Below are 16,383 nucleotides of genomic sequence, written 5' to 3' on the forward strand. Positions count from 1 at the left end.
TCTTGGAAGTTGTCTTTCATGATAGATAAAGAAGTTGAAAGCCGTGAACAAGTCTTGGAAGCAACACAGGTGGAGTATGCTGGCCTTCGTTCAAGAAAAGACGAACTTGAGACGGAACTTCTGGAGGTGACAATGAAAATCAGGGAATTTGAAGGTAAGATTTCATCTGAACGCGACGCTATCCAAGTAAAGATGGCAGAGAAGAACATATTTCTGTTTGAGCCTGTTCTGGGGAATTTGTTTAATCTAGAGCTTACAAATTGATTGCAGATGTCCATCCTATGTTGTTAAACCCGGTCAGGGATCGAAACTCGTCTATACAGTAACCTATATTACGTATTCAGTGTTTCTGCTATGCTATGAAACATGGATTCTTCTTGTTACGTAAAGGTGTTCATTTCATAGTACCATCTGAAACTGATTCTAATCTAAGGTTATCGAACTCCTATACAACTAGAACTCCTAACTTTTTCATATATAAACCTGATATCTATAATGCTGAGCAACCAATCATCATAGAAAGAAACAAGTTTGTTGACGTAGCAGCATGCCTCACCCCTCTTTGAAATTTTTCACTGCATGCATTACTGGAGGACACAAGGCAATCTTGAAAAACAGATCACGTAAAACTGATCAAGGAGAACAGCAGCACGACAAGGATTGGATATGTAGATGAATTGATAATTGAAAGTATTCTGACGAGATTACCATTCCGGACTCTCGCTGTTTGCTGTTGCGTCAATAAGTCGTCATGGTACTGAGAGAATGATGATTACTGCCAATGAAGAGGGTGACGTATCAGTGGTGTTGCTGCCATTGACTTTCGAAGTTGAGCTTGGTTTCTGAGACTGTTGGAATTGGACCTTGGCAGTGATAATGAATGTTGGAACACAGTTGAGGAACAGAAGATGTCGTGAGTTACGTAAGAAGCTCGAGTTATTTGTTTCTGAGAAGAGGTTGAGCAAACGATGCTCGGTGATGGGTAACAGATAAAAAAAAAAGAAGAAACCCTAGTAATTTTTCTATATATACCGGCACCATCAGATACTCATATTAATCCCTAAATCTAACGGCTATTACTACTCGGTACAATCGGTCCGGGACGGTACGGGACTGGTATAGGACCGTGTACCTGTACCTCCCTAGCCTCGGTTCCTTTTTTTTGGACCGGTACCTGTACCCCCTTCCTCGGTTCGGTACAAAAACAGGTACGGTTCCACCGGTTCCGGGACGATCCATCGATCCGGCTCGGTTTCTGTGCACCCTTAGCCAAGAACCTAATATTTTTTGGACATCTTTTATAAACAGTAGTGCTAGACCCACTCAAATTTGTGTTTTTCGGCATTTGGGTTAGAAAAGGTAGGTCTCATTTACTTTTTATACTCTCTCTATTTCAGGAAAAGGTTATTATCACTTTTTTCCATTTGATAATATTTTCCTTTTGTATTTTTTTTCCTAACTGGAAGCGGATATAATATATCATATTATGGCACTAAATATCTTTTTTTATTTTAAAGCGCATCTTTGTTTAGAAATCGTTTTCCCCGCCCCCGAACTTTCTCTCTTCACTTGGCTTCAGAGTTCAGTCTCATCAAGAAATTGAAGTTTCTCTAATTCTTCTGGCAAATCAAAGGGTTGGCAGTTCTCTCCCAAACCTGTTAAGGTAAACTCTCTCTCTCCCTAAAGATTTCAACATTTTTAGGAATTTGTTCTGCAGAAATCCCCATCACTTAAAAGTTAGGGTTTCATATTTGAATTGAGCTTCTGATAACTTACTATTTGATATGTGATTTGTTGAACTACAAACCAATCTTTTGGCCTTCAATTGAAAACTTTTGTAAGATTTGCAGTTTATTGTTATACCTTAAACATTTTAGGTTTTGTGACTTTGTCTGTCAGTCATTACTGTTCTTAATTGCAGCCCGGCCACTTAAGTGTCGTAAATTCGAGCATTGTGGGTCGTTTGTGCTTGGAAATTAACATATATGATTGATTTTATGTAATGGTAGGATGGGGGATGGTGGTGAAGAGGGTCAAATCCAACTAGCTAGAAAAGTTAGAGGACCAACTACCTTGAAGTTTCTGGATGCGCTACTACCAGGACAGAAATTTCAAGTTGAATCTTGGCTTAATTCACCTGTCGGACCAAATTCTAATTACATGTCTATGTTCATTAGCCACCTAGCTAAAGACGGCAACAGTTTACCATTGACTTTGCCATGGGCTCAGATGCCGGCTGCGTCTATTCTGAACGCTATTTCGGAAGTTAAGGTAAAATAAGATTTCTAAAGATTGTTTAGCTTTTGAGTGTTTCGGGATTATTAGTTAATGATTTGTAAATGTTTTTTGGTGTCAGAATTTTTTTGATTACCCGGATGATTTGAATGATTGGATTAGAGCTAAGCTGCACGATAGGTGGAATAGTCACAAACATAATGTAAAAAAAGAAGGATTCTATAAGTACAATACTCTGGAAGACCGTCTTGCTAATCGACCCAAAGATGTTGTTGAGAGCCAGTGGGAGCCATTAATTGAGTATTGGCAAGATCCTCTCCACGAAGTAAGCTTTAAAATAATTCGGCATTTCTGAAAGCTTGTATGTCTCAGTGAGTAAGTTAATAATCATTGTACTCACTTGTTTTAGGCAAGAAGCGCTAAGAGCAAAGCAAGCAACGCTAAACGAAAGGATAAACACAGGGGCGGCTCCAAACCACATGTGAAATATGCAGCAGAGGTAACATTCGATGTGTAGTTCAGCAATTGATAAGGTTTTCATGTGTTATATATGCGACTGATAACATGAACTATCATTTACAGCTAGAAGCTAAACTTAAAAGACCCCCTACAGCTCAGGAGATATATGATGCTACCCATTCGACGCGAGAGGTAACATTGGACCTGTTAAGAAATGTGTTGGCCTCGTTGGTGACAGATTGTATATAATGATAAAGTTTATTTGTGAATTTATTTTCAGCGTTCTGAAATTTCAAATTTTGAAATTTTTTCATATATCAGCTTGCAATTCATTACAAAAATGATATATCTGTAGATCCAAATGGAGGCCTTAGAAAACAAGCCAAGCCAAAACAGCTCTCGAAGCTCTTCAAGCTATTCAAAATGATGCATTCATGCAACCTACGGAACTAGATTTTATAATACTACAGCACTATAGCATATTGTGTAGTTGTCTCCCGTCTATGCCTCTCTCGGATCCCTTTGGTTTGAGTTTCATGAGATATGATTCTTTGTGTTCATTTTACAGTCTCCTTATTTTTCATCAAAAAAGATTAAGATGAATGGAGAAGCATCTGCCTCTCGGGAAATAACCGCAGTTTCCAGAAATAAACATGAGAACCTGGTCCAGGAATGTGTTACAGAAGATGACGAGGATAACACGCAAGCTGACTCAGATGAATCCCTTGAAGGTTTTAGGTAAACTCCCCCCCTCTGCATTTCAAGATTCTCAAACTTTTTTTTTTTTTTTTGGGGATGGGTTGGCGCCTTGGCGGGATTTTCAGAAATCCTCATTTATTTCTAGCAATTAGGGTTTTATTTGTGAACTGAAGTTATGATGAGTTAGTATTATTATGTGAATGTTAGATCGATCCAAGCTTTTATCTTTCAATGGAAAATGTGTAAGATATGCAGTTATAATTATACACTAAATATTTCAGGTTATGTAGATGCCAATACTGTTCACTTCAGGGCCAGGGCCGAACAGCCACCTCATTGTTTTATATTCGAGCATTTTAGGTCATTTGTGCTTTCTGTTAACAAATATGATTGATTTTTTATATGGTAGGATCACGAATGGTGGTGAAGAGGGCCAACTAGCTAGAAAAGTTAGAGGACCATCAACCTTAAAGTTTTTGGATACCCTACAGCCAGGACAGAAACTTAAAGTTGAATCTTGGCTTAATGCAGCTGTGGGACCAAATTCTGCTTACATGACTACGTTCATTAGTCATCTAGCTAAAGATGGCAATAAATTACCATTGACAATAGCAAAATGGAATCAAATGCCGTCTGTGTTAGTTCTGAACGCTGTGTTGGAAGTAAAGGTATATCAAATTTTTTATCTACTATTTAGCTTCTAAGTGTTTTGGAATTATAGCTTGATGATTGTTATGTTTTTTTTGTTTTTGTTTTTAGAAAGTATTTGATTGCCCGGATGATTTGGATGATTGGATCGTAGCTAAGCTGCACGATAGGTGGAAAAGTCACAAACATTTAGTAAAAAAAGAAGGATTCTATAAGTACACTACTCAGGAAGAACGTCTTGCTCATCGACCCAAGGATGTTGTTGAGAGCCAGTGGGGGCCATTGATTGAGTATTGGCAAGATCCTCGCACAGAAGTAAGCTTTTGAACGAAACTGGTAACAATTTTGTACTTTATTTTTTGGCAAAGCTCACAAGGAGATATGGAAACGGTAACATATATTGTATTTATTTATGTTAGGAAAATTCTGCTAAAATGAAAGAAAGAAATGCTAGACAAACTGTTCGACACAGTGGCGGCCCAAAACCACATGTTAAATATGCAGCAGAGGTAAATTTTATGTGTAGTTCAACAGTTGGCAAGGTTTCATATTTTATATTTACAACTAATAGCATGAACCCTGGTTTACAGTTAGAAGCTAAGCTTAAAAGACCCCCTACAGCTCAGGAGATATACGATGCTACCCATGGGAAGCGAAAGGTAATGTTGGACCTGTTGAGAAATGGGATGGCCTCGTTGGTGACAGATTGTGTATAATGATAAAATTTGTTTGTGAATCTGTTTACTGCGTTCTTAAATTTTAAAGTTTGAAAGTTTTTTATATATCAGCTTGCACTTCACTTGATCACAAAATTGATATATCTGTAGAAGCAAATGGAGGCCTTAGAATACAAGACAAGCCAACATAGCTCTGAAAGCTCTGCAACCAGAGAAAATGATGCAATCTTGCAGCTTATAGGACAGGATTTGATGGTATGTTCTCCCCTTTGGATTTTGTTTTTCAATTCCTTGATTGCTGTTTCTATGTGTCCTTTCCTACAAACGGACCTATCGTCTCCTGTCTATGCCTTTCTCGTATCCCTTTGAGTTTCATGAGATCTGGTTTTTCGTGTTCATTTTACAGTCTCCTGTTTCTTCATCAAAAAAGATGAAGATGAGTGCAGAAGCATCTGGCTCTCGGCAAATAAACACAGTCTCTACAAATAAACATGATTACCGGCTTCGCTCAAGATCTAATCCTACCCCAGCCAGTCCTGTTCCTCTGGTCCAGGAATGTGTTACAGAAGATGACGAGGATAACAGGCCATCTAAATCAGATGATTCCGAAGACTGTGAGGATAACATGCAAGCCGAGTCAGATGACTCCTTTGAAGGTTTTGGGTCTGTTGGGGAACCTTTTGAAGCTGCAAGGACAGCATCCTCTTCTGAACCTGTTGAAGCTGCAAAGACGACATCCTATGCTGAGGGTCCAACTGTTGTTTCCAAATTGGTACCTCTTTCCTCTCCTAAGGATATCTCTGCTCCCTTTGTTGGGTCCAAAAGTGTTTCTGGTCGAGGGAGCAATGAAGAATTTGTGTTTGTTGACAACTTCAAAATCCCAGAAGAGTATGCAGCTTTGTATAAAAAGATCTTTGATAAGTATGGGCATATGGCGACAAAGAAAGTCATCAAGACAAATGATACTCTCTTAGTGGCATGTGTTACTGGCTTATTGAAGATTATCTCTACAATGGAAACTGTGCGGGGTGTGGATTTAAGTGAAGCGCTGCTGGAAAGTTGGGATGGAGAAATTGAAGATGCTGAGAATTTGGGATTCAATATTAAGTGGCTCCGAGACACGTTTGATGGAGTCAAGAACAGTTGGAAGGCCTCATCTGGGATGCGTCAAAAAGTTGAAATCCATGAAAAAGAATTGGAGGCAACACAGGTGAAATACGCTGATCTTTTGGCAAGAAAAGAAGAACTTCATCGAGAAACTTCGAAGGTAGTTAGTGAGATCAGGAAAGCTGAAGCCAAGATTTCATCCGAGAAAAAAGCTATTCAAGAAATATTGGCTCCAGAAAGCAATTTCTTGAGTGAACCTGTTCTAGGGAAGGTGTTTTAGTTGAATGTAACTAATTTGAACTGTATTTGAATGAGTAGTAGTTTCTGTAGTTTAGCACCGTCTCAACTCTTAAGGACTGGTTAGGTGGCTATTTTTATATCTGGAAAGCCCATCAACTGCCTAATTCAGTCCTGAAGTTACTAAATTGTTTGAGAAAACCAAAAGGAAACTTTAAGTTTCTCAGGTGAAAATCTTTTAGGAGACGCACTACAGCTTGATCTAAGTCGTTATTGTTATAGATCAGTACTAGGCTTTACTCTATTTCAGAAAAAGGAAAAGTGTCACTTTTCCTGGAACAGAGGTGGTACAACCATAGAAATCATGCAACAATAGGAATCTTGCTCTGGTGCATGTAAGACACGGAAAATTGTTTTTTGATTTTGCGCTAAAATTAGTCTGCTTTGAGAAACAAAAAAGTTAATTCTCATTTTTTGAATTAGAAGTCATAACCAAAGCTTATTAATAGCCAACCTAATTTTTTTCTTCTTTTTTGTTTCTAAAAGTTGAAAAGAAATTTCTGAGAGTGTATTCAAAGCTCTTTACTACTCATAACGTCTGAGATTGCTTTCGGTTTCTAATATCCAAACGTCTTCCTCTTTTTCAAGAAATGAAATATTCTTATTTTTGACTTATAGAATTTACTAGGTCTGTTTCTGAAGAAGCGAAAACACTTTTACCCGTGGTATCCAAACAAAACTGCCCATTAAAAATCTTTGGGAAGATGCGACCGAAAATATTTGCTAAAATATGTTTACCACCTCGAAAATTCCCCAATCCTCCAAGGAAATATTCACGGGCGGAAAGTATTTTCAATAAATCTTCATTTCCCCCTAACTTTCTCCCTTCACTTTCACTCTCCTCACTAACACCAAAGTGAAGAAGTTCTTACAGTGGTTCTGCTACATCAAATTTCACACTAAACCTTCTATCACATAACTGTTCAGGTAAGCTTCCCCTCTCCATTTCAAGATTCTCTAACCTTTTTTTTTTTTTTTTTCTTTTGGAGGATTTTCAGAAACCCCCATTTATTTCTTAAAACTTTGGGTTTCATCCGTGAATTGAACTTATGATAAGTTAGTATTTAAAATGTGATTGTTAAATAGTTCCAATCTGTTATCCTTCAGTGAAATATTTGTTAGATTTGCAGTTCAGGAGGTATCCCCATTTCTTAATAGTTAGGGTTTCATATGTGAATTGAACTTAGTAGTATTTGATATGTGATTTTCCAATAGCTCAAGTCTGTTGCCCTTAAATGTTAGGGTTTCATACACTTAACATTTCAGGTTATGTCTACGTCAGTCAATACTGTTCTTCATTGCAGGACGGCGACCTCCGTGTCGTATATTGAATCATTGTAGGTCAATTGATTGATTTTATGTATGGTAGGATGGGGGATGGCGGTGAAGAAGGCGAATTAACTAGGAAAGTTAGGGGATTGAGGTTTCTGGATAATTTAAGGCCAGGAGAGAGGTTTCAAGTTGAATCTTGGCTTAATGCACCTGTTGGGCCAAACTCTAGTTACATGTCTACTTACATTAGCCACCTAGCTAAAGACGGCAACAACTTACCATTGACGATACAACATTGGACTCAGATGCCGGCTGAGTCCGTTCTGAAAGCTATGTTGGAAGTTAAGGTAAATTGGAATTTGTAAAGATTGTTTAGCGTTTGAGTGTTCCCAGATTATTATTACTTGATAGTTATGTTTTTTTCTGTTTTTGTTGGCAGAAAGTATTTGACTACCCGGATGATCTGAATGATTGGATTAGGGCTAAGCTGCAAGATAGGTGGAGGAATCACAAACATTTTGTAAAAAAAGAAGGATTCTATAAGTACACTACCCAAGAAGAACGTCTTGCTAATCGACCCAAGGATGTTGTTGAGAGCCAGTGGGGACCGTTGGTTGAGTATTGGCAAAATCCTAAACAAGAAGTAAGATTTAAAATTATTTAGCATTCTTTAAAGCTTGTATGTGTGAGTGAAAAAAAGGTTAATATAAATTGCACTCAATTGTTTAGGCATTAAGTGCTAAGATGAGAGCAATCAAGTCTAAACAAACAGTTCACCAAAGTACCGGCTCCAAATCACATGTGAAATATGCAGCAGAGGTAAGTTCTATGTGTAATCCATCAATTGGTAAGGTTTTCATATGTTATATACAACTGTCAGCTGATAGCATGAACACTTGTTTACAGTTAGAAGCTAAGCTTAAAAGACCCCCTACAGCTCAGGAGATATACGATGCTACCCATGCGAAACGAAAGGTAACAAATGCACCTGTTGAGATGTCTGATGGGGCCTGTTTGGTGACAGATTAATTATTTTTGAATCTGTTTTTTCCCTTTTTATATTTCAAATTTTGGAAGTTTTATATATATCAGTTTGCACTTCGTTTAATTACAAACATGATATATCCGTAGAAGAAAATGGTGGCCTTTGAACAAAAACCAAGCCAACAAACCTCTGAGAACTCTTCAAACGGACAAAATGATGCAATCGTGCAACATGCGGGACAGGATTTTATGGTATCTTCTTCCCTTTGGATTTTGTTTTTCATTTCTTTGATTGCTGTTTCTATGTGTCCTTTCCTACAAAAGAACCTATTCGTCTGGGAATGCTTGCTAACTCTGCACACTACTACTTCATATTTGGTAGTCGTCTCCTGTCGTCTATGTCTCTCTCGTAGCACTTTGAGTTCTATGAGATTTGATTCTTTTTGTACATTTTACACAGTCTCCTGTTTCTTCATCAAAGGAAATGAAGATGAGTGCAAAACTATCTGGTTCTCGGGAAAGAAACACAGTTTCTACAAATAAACATGAGTACCGGCTTCGCTCAAGATCTAAATCTATTCCAACCAGTCCTGTTCCTCTGGTCCAGGAATATGTTACAGAAGACAGTGATTATAGCATGCAAGCTGAGTCAGATGAATCCCTTGAAGGTTTTAGATCTGATAGTACTCCTATCACAAAACCGTCAAGGTATACTCCCCCCTCAGCCCCTCTAGATTTGAGGATTTTATTTTTATAGTGAATTGAACTTTAAATAATTTAGTAAGTGATCCAATCACATTTCAGGTTATGTCTGTGTTAATAGTAATGTTTTTGACTGCACGATCACCTTGGTGTATTACATTGTGCTATAGATTAACGTGTACAATTGATTTTATCCATTTCAGGATGGCTGATGGAGACCAACGAGCAAGAAAAGTTAGAGGATTGAAGTTTTTGGATGCTCTACGACCAGGACAGAGACTTCAGGTTCAATCTTGGCTTAATTCACCTGTTGGACCAAATTCTACTTCCTTGGCTACATACATTAGCCACCTAGCTAAAGATGGCAACAACTTACCATTGACAATACGACATTGGACTCAGATGCCGGCTGTGTCCGTTCTGAAAGCTATGTTGGAAGTTAAGGTAAATGGTATTTTGTTAAGATTGTTTAGCATTTGAGTGCTCCCGGATTATTATTACTTGATTGTTATGTTTTTTATTTTTATGTTTTTTTTTTGTCTTGTCAGAAAGTATTTGACTGCCCGGATGATCTGAATGATTGGATTAGAGCTAAGCTGCAAGATAGGTGGAAGTATCACAAACATGCTGTAAAAAAAGAAGGATTCTATAAGTACACTACCCAGGAAGAACGTCTTGCTAATCGACCCAAGGATGTTGTTGAGAGCCAGTGGGGACCGTTGGTTGAGTATTGGCAAAATCCTAAGCAAGAAGTAAGCTGTAAAATAATTGAGCATTCCTAAAAGCTTGTATGTGTGAATGAAAAGGTTAATATAAATTGTATTCAATTGTTTAGGCGTTAAGTGCTATGATGAGAGCAATCAAGGCTAAACAAACGGTGCACCAAAGGACCGGCTCCAAGTCACATGTGAAATATGCAGCAGAGGTAAGTTCTATGTGTAATCCATCAATTTGGTAAGGTTTTCGTATGTTATACACAACTGGCAACTGATAGCATGAACCCTCGTTTACAGTTAGAAGCTAAGCTAAAAAGACCCCCTACAGCTCAGGAGATATACGATGCTACCCATGCGAAACGAAAGGTAATAATGGACCGGTTCTCAATTTTCAAATATCAGCTCAAACTTTGCTCAATTACGAAAGTGATATATGTGTCGAGGCAAATGAAGGCCTTAGAATACAAGCCAGGCCAACATTGCTCTGAAAACTCTTCTTCCAGACAAAATGTTGCAATCTCGCAACTTATGGAACAGGATTTTATGATATGTTCTTCCGTTCGGATTTTCATTTCCTTGATTGCTGAGTCTTTATAATCACAATACCTGCACCTGGTGTAAGTTGTACTGGAGTTATACTCATGGATTTTTGTAGAACTAATGTTCTCGTATATTGATCAATTCACACTTCTATTCTGCCAAATATTCCATGTTTCAATTAGGGATATTCGACAACCTTAACAATTGTTAGATGTTAGCTTTACATGGCAGTTTTGGAACGCCAAAACCAAATTGCTAGGTTCAAGTGGCAGGCGGTGGTAGTAGTGTATAGGGTAGTCGTTTCCCGTCTTTGCCTAGTTGTCGTCCATGTTTCCTTGGTTGCTGGTTCTATGTGTCCTTTCCTACTAAAGTACCTATCTACTGGGAGTGGTTACTGATTCTGCACAGTACTATAGCATATTGGTCTATGCCTCTCTCATTGAGTTCAATGAGATCTGATTCTTTGCGTTCATTTTACAGTCTCCTGTTTCTTCGAAAAAGATGAAGCTGAGTGCACAAGCTAGTGCACAAGCTTCTGGCTCTTGGGAAATAAATGCAGTTTCTGGAAATAAACCTGTGCACCTGCCTCTATCAAGATATAACTCTATTTCGACTAGTCCTGTTCCCCTGATCCAGGAATGTGTTACAGAAGATGACGAGGATTATGCGCAGGCCAAGTCAGATGAATCTGAAGACATCGAGGATAACATGCAAGCAGAGTCAGATGAATTCCAAGACAACGAGGATAACATGCAAGCAGATTCAAATGAAACCGGGGAAGGTTTTGGGTCTGTTGGGGAACCTGTTGAAGCTGCAAGGACGACATCCTCTACCGAACCTGTTGAAGCTACAAAGACGACATCCTACGCTATGACTGCTGTCTCCAATTTGGTGTCTATTTCTCCTCCTAAGGATATCTCTGCACCCTTTGTTGGGTCCACAAGTGTTTCTGGTCGAGGGAGTGATGAAGAATTTGAGCTGATTGACAACTTCAAAATCCCAAAAGAATATGCAGTTTTGTACAAGAAGATCTTTGATAAGTATGGGCATATGGCGACAAAGAAAGTCATCAAGTCAAATGATACTGTATTAGTAGCATGTGTTACTAGCTTGTTGAAGATTATCTCTACAATAGAAACTGCGCGGGGTTCGGATTTAAGTGACGCGCTGCTGGAAAGTTGGGATGGAGACATCGAAGATGTTGAGAACTTGGGATTTAATATTAAATGGCTTCGAAATAAGTTTGATGAAGTTAAGAACAATTGGAAGTCTTCATCTGGGTTACGTAAAGAAGTTGAAATCAATGAAAAAAATTTGGACGCAAAGCAGGTTAAACATGCAAGTCTCTTGGCAAGAAAAGAAGAACTTCTGCGAGAAACATCAAAGGTCATTATTGAGATAAGAAGAACTGAAGCGGAGATTTCATCAGAGAAAAAAACTATTCAAGAAAAATTGGCTCCAGAATGCAATTTCTTGAATGAACCTATTTTAGGGAAGCTGCTCAGTTGAATGTAACTGATTTGAACTGTTTTGGTGTGCATGAATAGGTAGCTTCTGTAGTGTAGGGAGGGGGTGTCCGACTGAATACTGGTTGCCTATTTTTGGTATCTCTAGATTAACTTGTTCTGGAAAGCCCATTCAGGGCAATAATCCAGGCCTGAAGGTCCTAAACCGTCTCAGATTAGGAAAGGTTCTATTCTACTTCTGTAACAACTCTATTTTATCATTCCTTTATTATATATATTCATATCCCTCTGTCAGGAAAAGAGAAAAAACCTCCCGCGTCTGTTCCAATTCCAATGGAACCCAAGAAATTACGACGTGAAGAAAATCCAGTCCGTTTGTGTTCTACTTATGCAAACCCTAGGAGGTCTGAAACTAGCAAGTCTAATTATCGGCGTAGAGATTCAAGAGATGAGGTATGCAGTTTTTTGTTTGAATTTGAAATTTGTGAATTGTGGGGCTTTGTTTCATTGTTTAGTTTTTAGTTGAGATTTTTTTTTTGAAGGTATTCGTAGTGTTAAACGTTGCATCATGACCTTTAAACTTTGAGCAGGAAGGTTTTGCATCATTAGCTTTAAAGTTTGAGCAGAATTGTCGAAATTAGTTTATTTAGTTTAGGGTGATATTGGTGAGTTTTCAGGGTAACATCCTAAAGGTGTAGGGTGACATCCTAAACGTGTAGGATGGACCTGCAAAGGCAACGGAGTGTTGCTCCTGAAGGTTATATATCGGGCTAATAGCTCAATTTTGTTACCAAACACAGAATTAATCTTAGGATATGAGCTGCTTCACACTTCAGCCAGTCACATAAAAATTCTGACTTCCAACTTTGCTAGTACCACACGAGGCATAATAAGGGCCGACACATAAAAATTCCGACTTCCAACTTTGCTAGTACCACACAAGGCATAATAAGGGCTGAAACCCCAAATACTTGGATGTACAGGGCAAGAAAAACTCTAAAATCTGGGACCCTACAGGCTGCAGTACCTCTTGAGGTACTGCTTAGATTCCAAATATTGTACTAAGGGCTGAAGCCTAAAACACTTGATGTATGAGGCATGAAAAACACAAAATTTTGGGAAGCATCTTACTTGCCGTACTGTTTAGATTTCAGATATCATACTGCAGAAAGTTTTTTGTTTCAGTCTCATATTTTTGGTTCTGCAGTACCTTGAATTTATTTCCTACATTATGTAGTTTTTTGTATGAATTTGAAATTTGTGAATTGTGGGGTTTTCTTTCATTGTTTAGTTTTTAGCTGAGATTAATTTTTTGAAGGTATTCGTAGTGTTAGACGTTGCATCATTACCTTTAAACTTTGAGCAGGAAGGTTTTGCATCATTAGCTTTAAAGTTTGAGCAGGATTGTCGAAAGTTTATTTAGTTTTAGGGTGACATCTCAGGGTAACATCCTAAAGGTGTAGGGTGGAACTATCGAAAGTTTGTTCAGTTTTAGGGTGACATTGGTTAGTTTTCAGGGTGACATCTTAAACGTGTAGGGTGGAACAAAGTGTTGCCTTCTCCTTAAGGTTATGTAGGGTGGAACTGCAAATGCAACGGAGTGTTGCCTTCTCCTTAAGGTTATGTATCAGGCTAATTTCTCAATTTAGTTATCAATCACAGAATTTGTGTTAGGGTATTAGCTGCTCCACTTCATAACTAACCTTTAGATACTACACTAGAGCCGGTCACATAAAACTGTTGAGTTCCAACTTTGCTAGTACATAACACCACACAAAGCATAATAAATAAGGGCTGAAGCCCGAAACACTTGGATGTATGGGGCAAGAAAAACTCAAAATTCTGGGGGCCTACAAGTTGCAGTACCTCTCGCGCGTCGGTACTGCTTAGATTCTAAGTATCGTACTAAGGGCTGAAGCCTAAATACTTGGATGTGTGAGGCATGAAATACGCAAAATGTTGGGGTTCTACAAGCTGCAATACATCTTGCAGTACTGTTTAGATTTCAGATATCATACTGCGGAAAGTTATTCAGTTTCGGTCTTATATTTGTGGGGTCTGCAGTACCTTGAATTTATTTCCTACATTGTTGTACAACTTGTTTTCTACTATTTCTTCTATCTATTGCCAATAAATACTTCTGGTAGACTAAAGTGTTTTTCATATGTTGATATCATACTTGAATTTAGTTCTAGCTCATAGTCGGGTTATGTTCATACTCGGCTTGTATTTGTGCTGGCAAAAGATTGACTAGGCGGTGTCTCTCAGCCATGTGTTGGTTTCAGCATGTTTAAGCTGTCTCATATAGTTCACTCTTCAGAAATCTTTGCTTCATGCTCTTAATTTGACCCATTTTCATACTTCCGTTTTTCTTGATTTCAGGGTGTCCGGCATAGGTCTCATCCTTTAGACTTGGGCAAATTTCCTTCCTGGGATTTCCCTGTTACTGTTGGCGGCAAAAAAATTCGTTATGTTGATATCCATAGTCCGGATGATAAGCACGTTATTGGTCTACCCCTTGGATTGGATGTTCCTAAAGTAAGAATTTTACTTATTGTTTTTTGCATTTCCACGGTACAGTACTTGGTTTCTCTCTGGAAGCTCAACTTTCTTGTCATTTTTCAGGTGATTGCTGACAACTACAAAGGCTTGTTGCGTATGGTGAGTGGCATGAGAAATATCATTACTGACACAATTCAAGAAACAGCCCGATACAAGAACGTTGCTGCTCTCCGTTCGGGCGAAGTGAACTACTACCGTCGAGAATATAGCAAATTGTTGTCTGCGGTGGGTGGTGGTAAACTTGAAGATGTGCTTTCATCAGGACCCAAGACTGTGTCTGCCGCTACCCTACTGGCCCAGGAATCCTATACAAAAGAGAATGAGAACGACAGACCCCTAGATATTGGGAAGGCCTCACAAGGCAAGGGTGTTGTGGACATAAGAAATCTGTCATCATCTCCTGAAGTGGAAACTACGTTAATTGACTCACTTGAATCGGGTGAAATTACTGATGAACCTATGGAGGTTACAAGTAAGACGTCCTCGTCTGACTGCCTGACTCCTGACTCCACTGCGTTAACTGTTGATACGATGGAAGGGTTTGAATTATTGGTCAACTGCAAGCTCCCAGTAGAGTATGCAAATTTGTATAAGCAGATACATGAAAAGTATGGGCATATGGCGACTAAAAAAGTCGTCAAGTTCAATGATGATATCTTACTCACATGCGTGACTAGCTTATTGAAGATCATCTCGTCGATGGAAACTGTGCGGGGTGTGGAGTTGAGTGAAGCATTGCTGGAGACATGGGATGGACATATCAAAGATGCAGAGGCCTTGCAGTTCAATGTTAAATGGCTTCGTGAAAGATTTAATCTACTTGAGAACCATTGGAAATCTTCATTCGTGATAGATAAAGATGTTGAAAGCCATGTACAAGTATTGGATGCAATGCAGGTTAATTATGTTGGCCTCTGGACAAGAAAAGACAAACTGGATGTTGAATTTTCCGACGTAAGGATTCAGATAAAGAAAGCTGAAGCGATGATTTCATCTGAACGGGAAGCTATTCATGATAATCTAGCTCGGAAATTCATTTTTTACGATGAACTTGTTCTAGGAAAATTTCTAAGTTGAAAAAATGTACTTCCTGGCTGGGTATAAAAAATTGTGTACATCAAATATGCATGGAATGGTTTCAGTAAAATGTATGAATAGTTTTTCTTTTTTGCTGTGTAATTTGTTCCTTTCATGGTAATTTCTCAATTCTAAAACATTACTTCGAAACCCTAACTTTTCTCGTTTCCCCGTCCGTGTTTCTTAAAATTTTGAAGTATGAAGATTAGCCAACAGTGCAGTGCTATCATTGTCGTAGGGCTGCTGCTGGGATACAATTATTTGCTTGGGACTCTTCTGACGGAGTTATTGCAAGCCACCATAATGGTTCTCTTCAACAGATCTAGTACGTGTACATTCGGATTGAGACACAAGTACGTGTACAAATCTCCCAGACTGTAATAGGTAGCCTAATCCAAAAGGTGACTGATGCAAATTCCCAAACCTTAATTGGATTCCTATTTTTAATAATGGTGTGCGGAGGTACAGCCGGGCTTCCCCTGGCCGAAGCCAGCCCACAAAAATCCAATTTTTGACTCCCCAATTTTGATGAGCCCAAGTTTAGTGTCCTGATTATAAGATAAAGCCAGGGTATAGAAAAATTGTCAAGCCAGTTCCGCCCCTAGTTAGTAATTCTGCGAATCATTCCCGAATGATTCGCGAATGTATCCGAACTGTCCGAATCCGAATGATATTTTCAAACTATTTGAACTCCGAACCTAGTTCGCGGATTATATGGACCTCACGAATGATTCGCGAACGTATGCGAACTTACCGAATCCGAATGATATTTCCAAACTAGAACTCCCATAGATAACTCTCCAACCAGAATTATGTTGATTGGTTTTTGTTTGATTTTGTATATACTTTATATTTAAATATAATTATTCAGTTAATTTTTTTTATTGATAATTGTTTAACCAGTGTTTTATATGTTGTTTTTTGTTTAAAAGTCTATAAACT

The 16,383-nt window shown here is 38.5% G+C and overlaps 3 protein-coding genes across 4 annotated transcripts; all 3 read left to right on the forward strand.

Moving 5' to 3' along the window:
* The first annotated feature begins 1,522 nt into the window (after positions 1-1,522).
* On the forward strand, positions 1,523-6,306 carry LOC113311060. Its single transcript, XM_026559908.1, has 12 exons — positions 1,523-1,663; positions 2,010-2,271; positions 2,357-2,560; positions 2,645-2,734; positions 2,818-2,886; positions 3,263-3,432; positions 3,803-4,061; positions 4,153-4,356; positions 4,461-4,550; positions 4,632-4,700; positions 4,869-4,973; positions 5,125-6,306. The coding sequence occupies exons 2-12, from the start codon at positions 2,011-2,013 to the stop codon at positions 6,103-6,105; spliced, it is 2,502 nt and encodes an 833-aa protein (XP_026415693.1). The 5' UTR covers positions 1,523-1,663; position 2,010; the 3' UTR covers positions 6,106-6,306.
* A 599-nt stretch (positions 6,307-6,905) lies between these two features.
* Positions 6,906-12,096, forward strand: LOC113311010. Of its 2 annotated transcripts, none has more exons than XM_026559842.1 (12): positions 6,906-7,049; positions 7,492-7,741; positions 7,834-8,037; positions 8,124-8,213; positions 8,301-8,369; positions 8,526-8,630; positions 8,839-9,086; positions 9,284-9,524; positions 9,629-9,832; positions 9,916-10,005; positions 10,094-10,162; positions 10,817-12,096. In XM_026559842.1, the coding sequence occupies exons 2-12, from the start codon at positions 7,493-7,495 to the stop codon at positions 11,843-11,845; spliced, it is 2,598 nt and encodes an 865-aa protein (XP_026415627.1). In that variant the 5' UTR covers positions 6,906-7,049; position 7,492; the 3' UTR covers positions 11,846-12,096. The 2 variants fall into 2 exon arrangements, with proteins under 2 accessions (XP_026415627.1, XP_026415626.1); XM_026559841.1 differs by having other exon boundaries at positions 6,907-7,049; positions 7,427-7,741.
* Positions 12,097-12,110: 14 nt separating this feature from the next.
* Positions 12,111-15,562, forward strand: LOC113311011. The gene is made up of 3 exons (XM_026559843.1): positions 12,111-12,255; positions 14,185-14,340; positions 14,428-15,562. The coding sequence occupies exons 1-3, from the start codon at positions 12,136-12,138 to the stop codon at positions 15,439-15,441; spliced, it is 1,290 nt and encodes a 429-aa protein (XP_026415628.1). The 5' UTR covers positions 12,111-12,135; the 3' UTR covers positions 15,442-15,562.
* The last annotated feature ends 821 nt before the right edge of the window (positions 15,563-16,383 follow it).

This window comes from Papaver somniferum, chromosome 9 (genome assembly GCF_003573695.1).
Source record: "Papaver somniferum cultivar HN1 chromosome 9, ASM357369v1, whole genome shotgun sequence".
Classification (NCBI taxonomy): domain Eukaryota; kingdom Viridiplantae; phylum Streptophyta; class Magnoliopsida; order Ranunculales; family Papaveraceae; genus Papaver; species Papaver somniferum.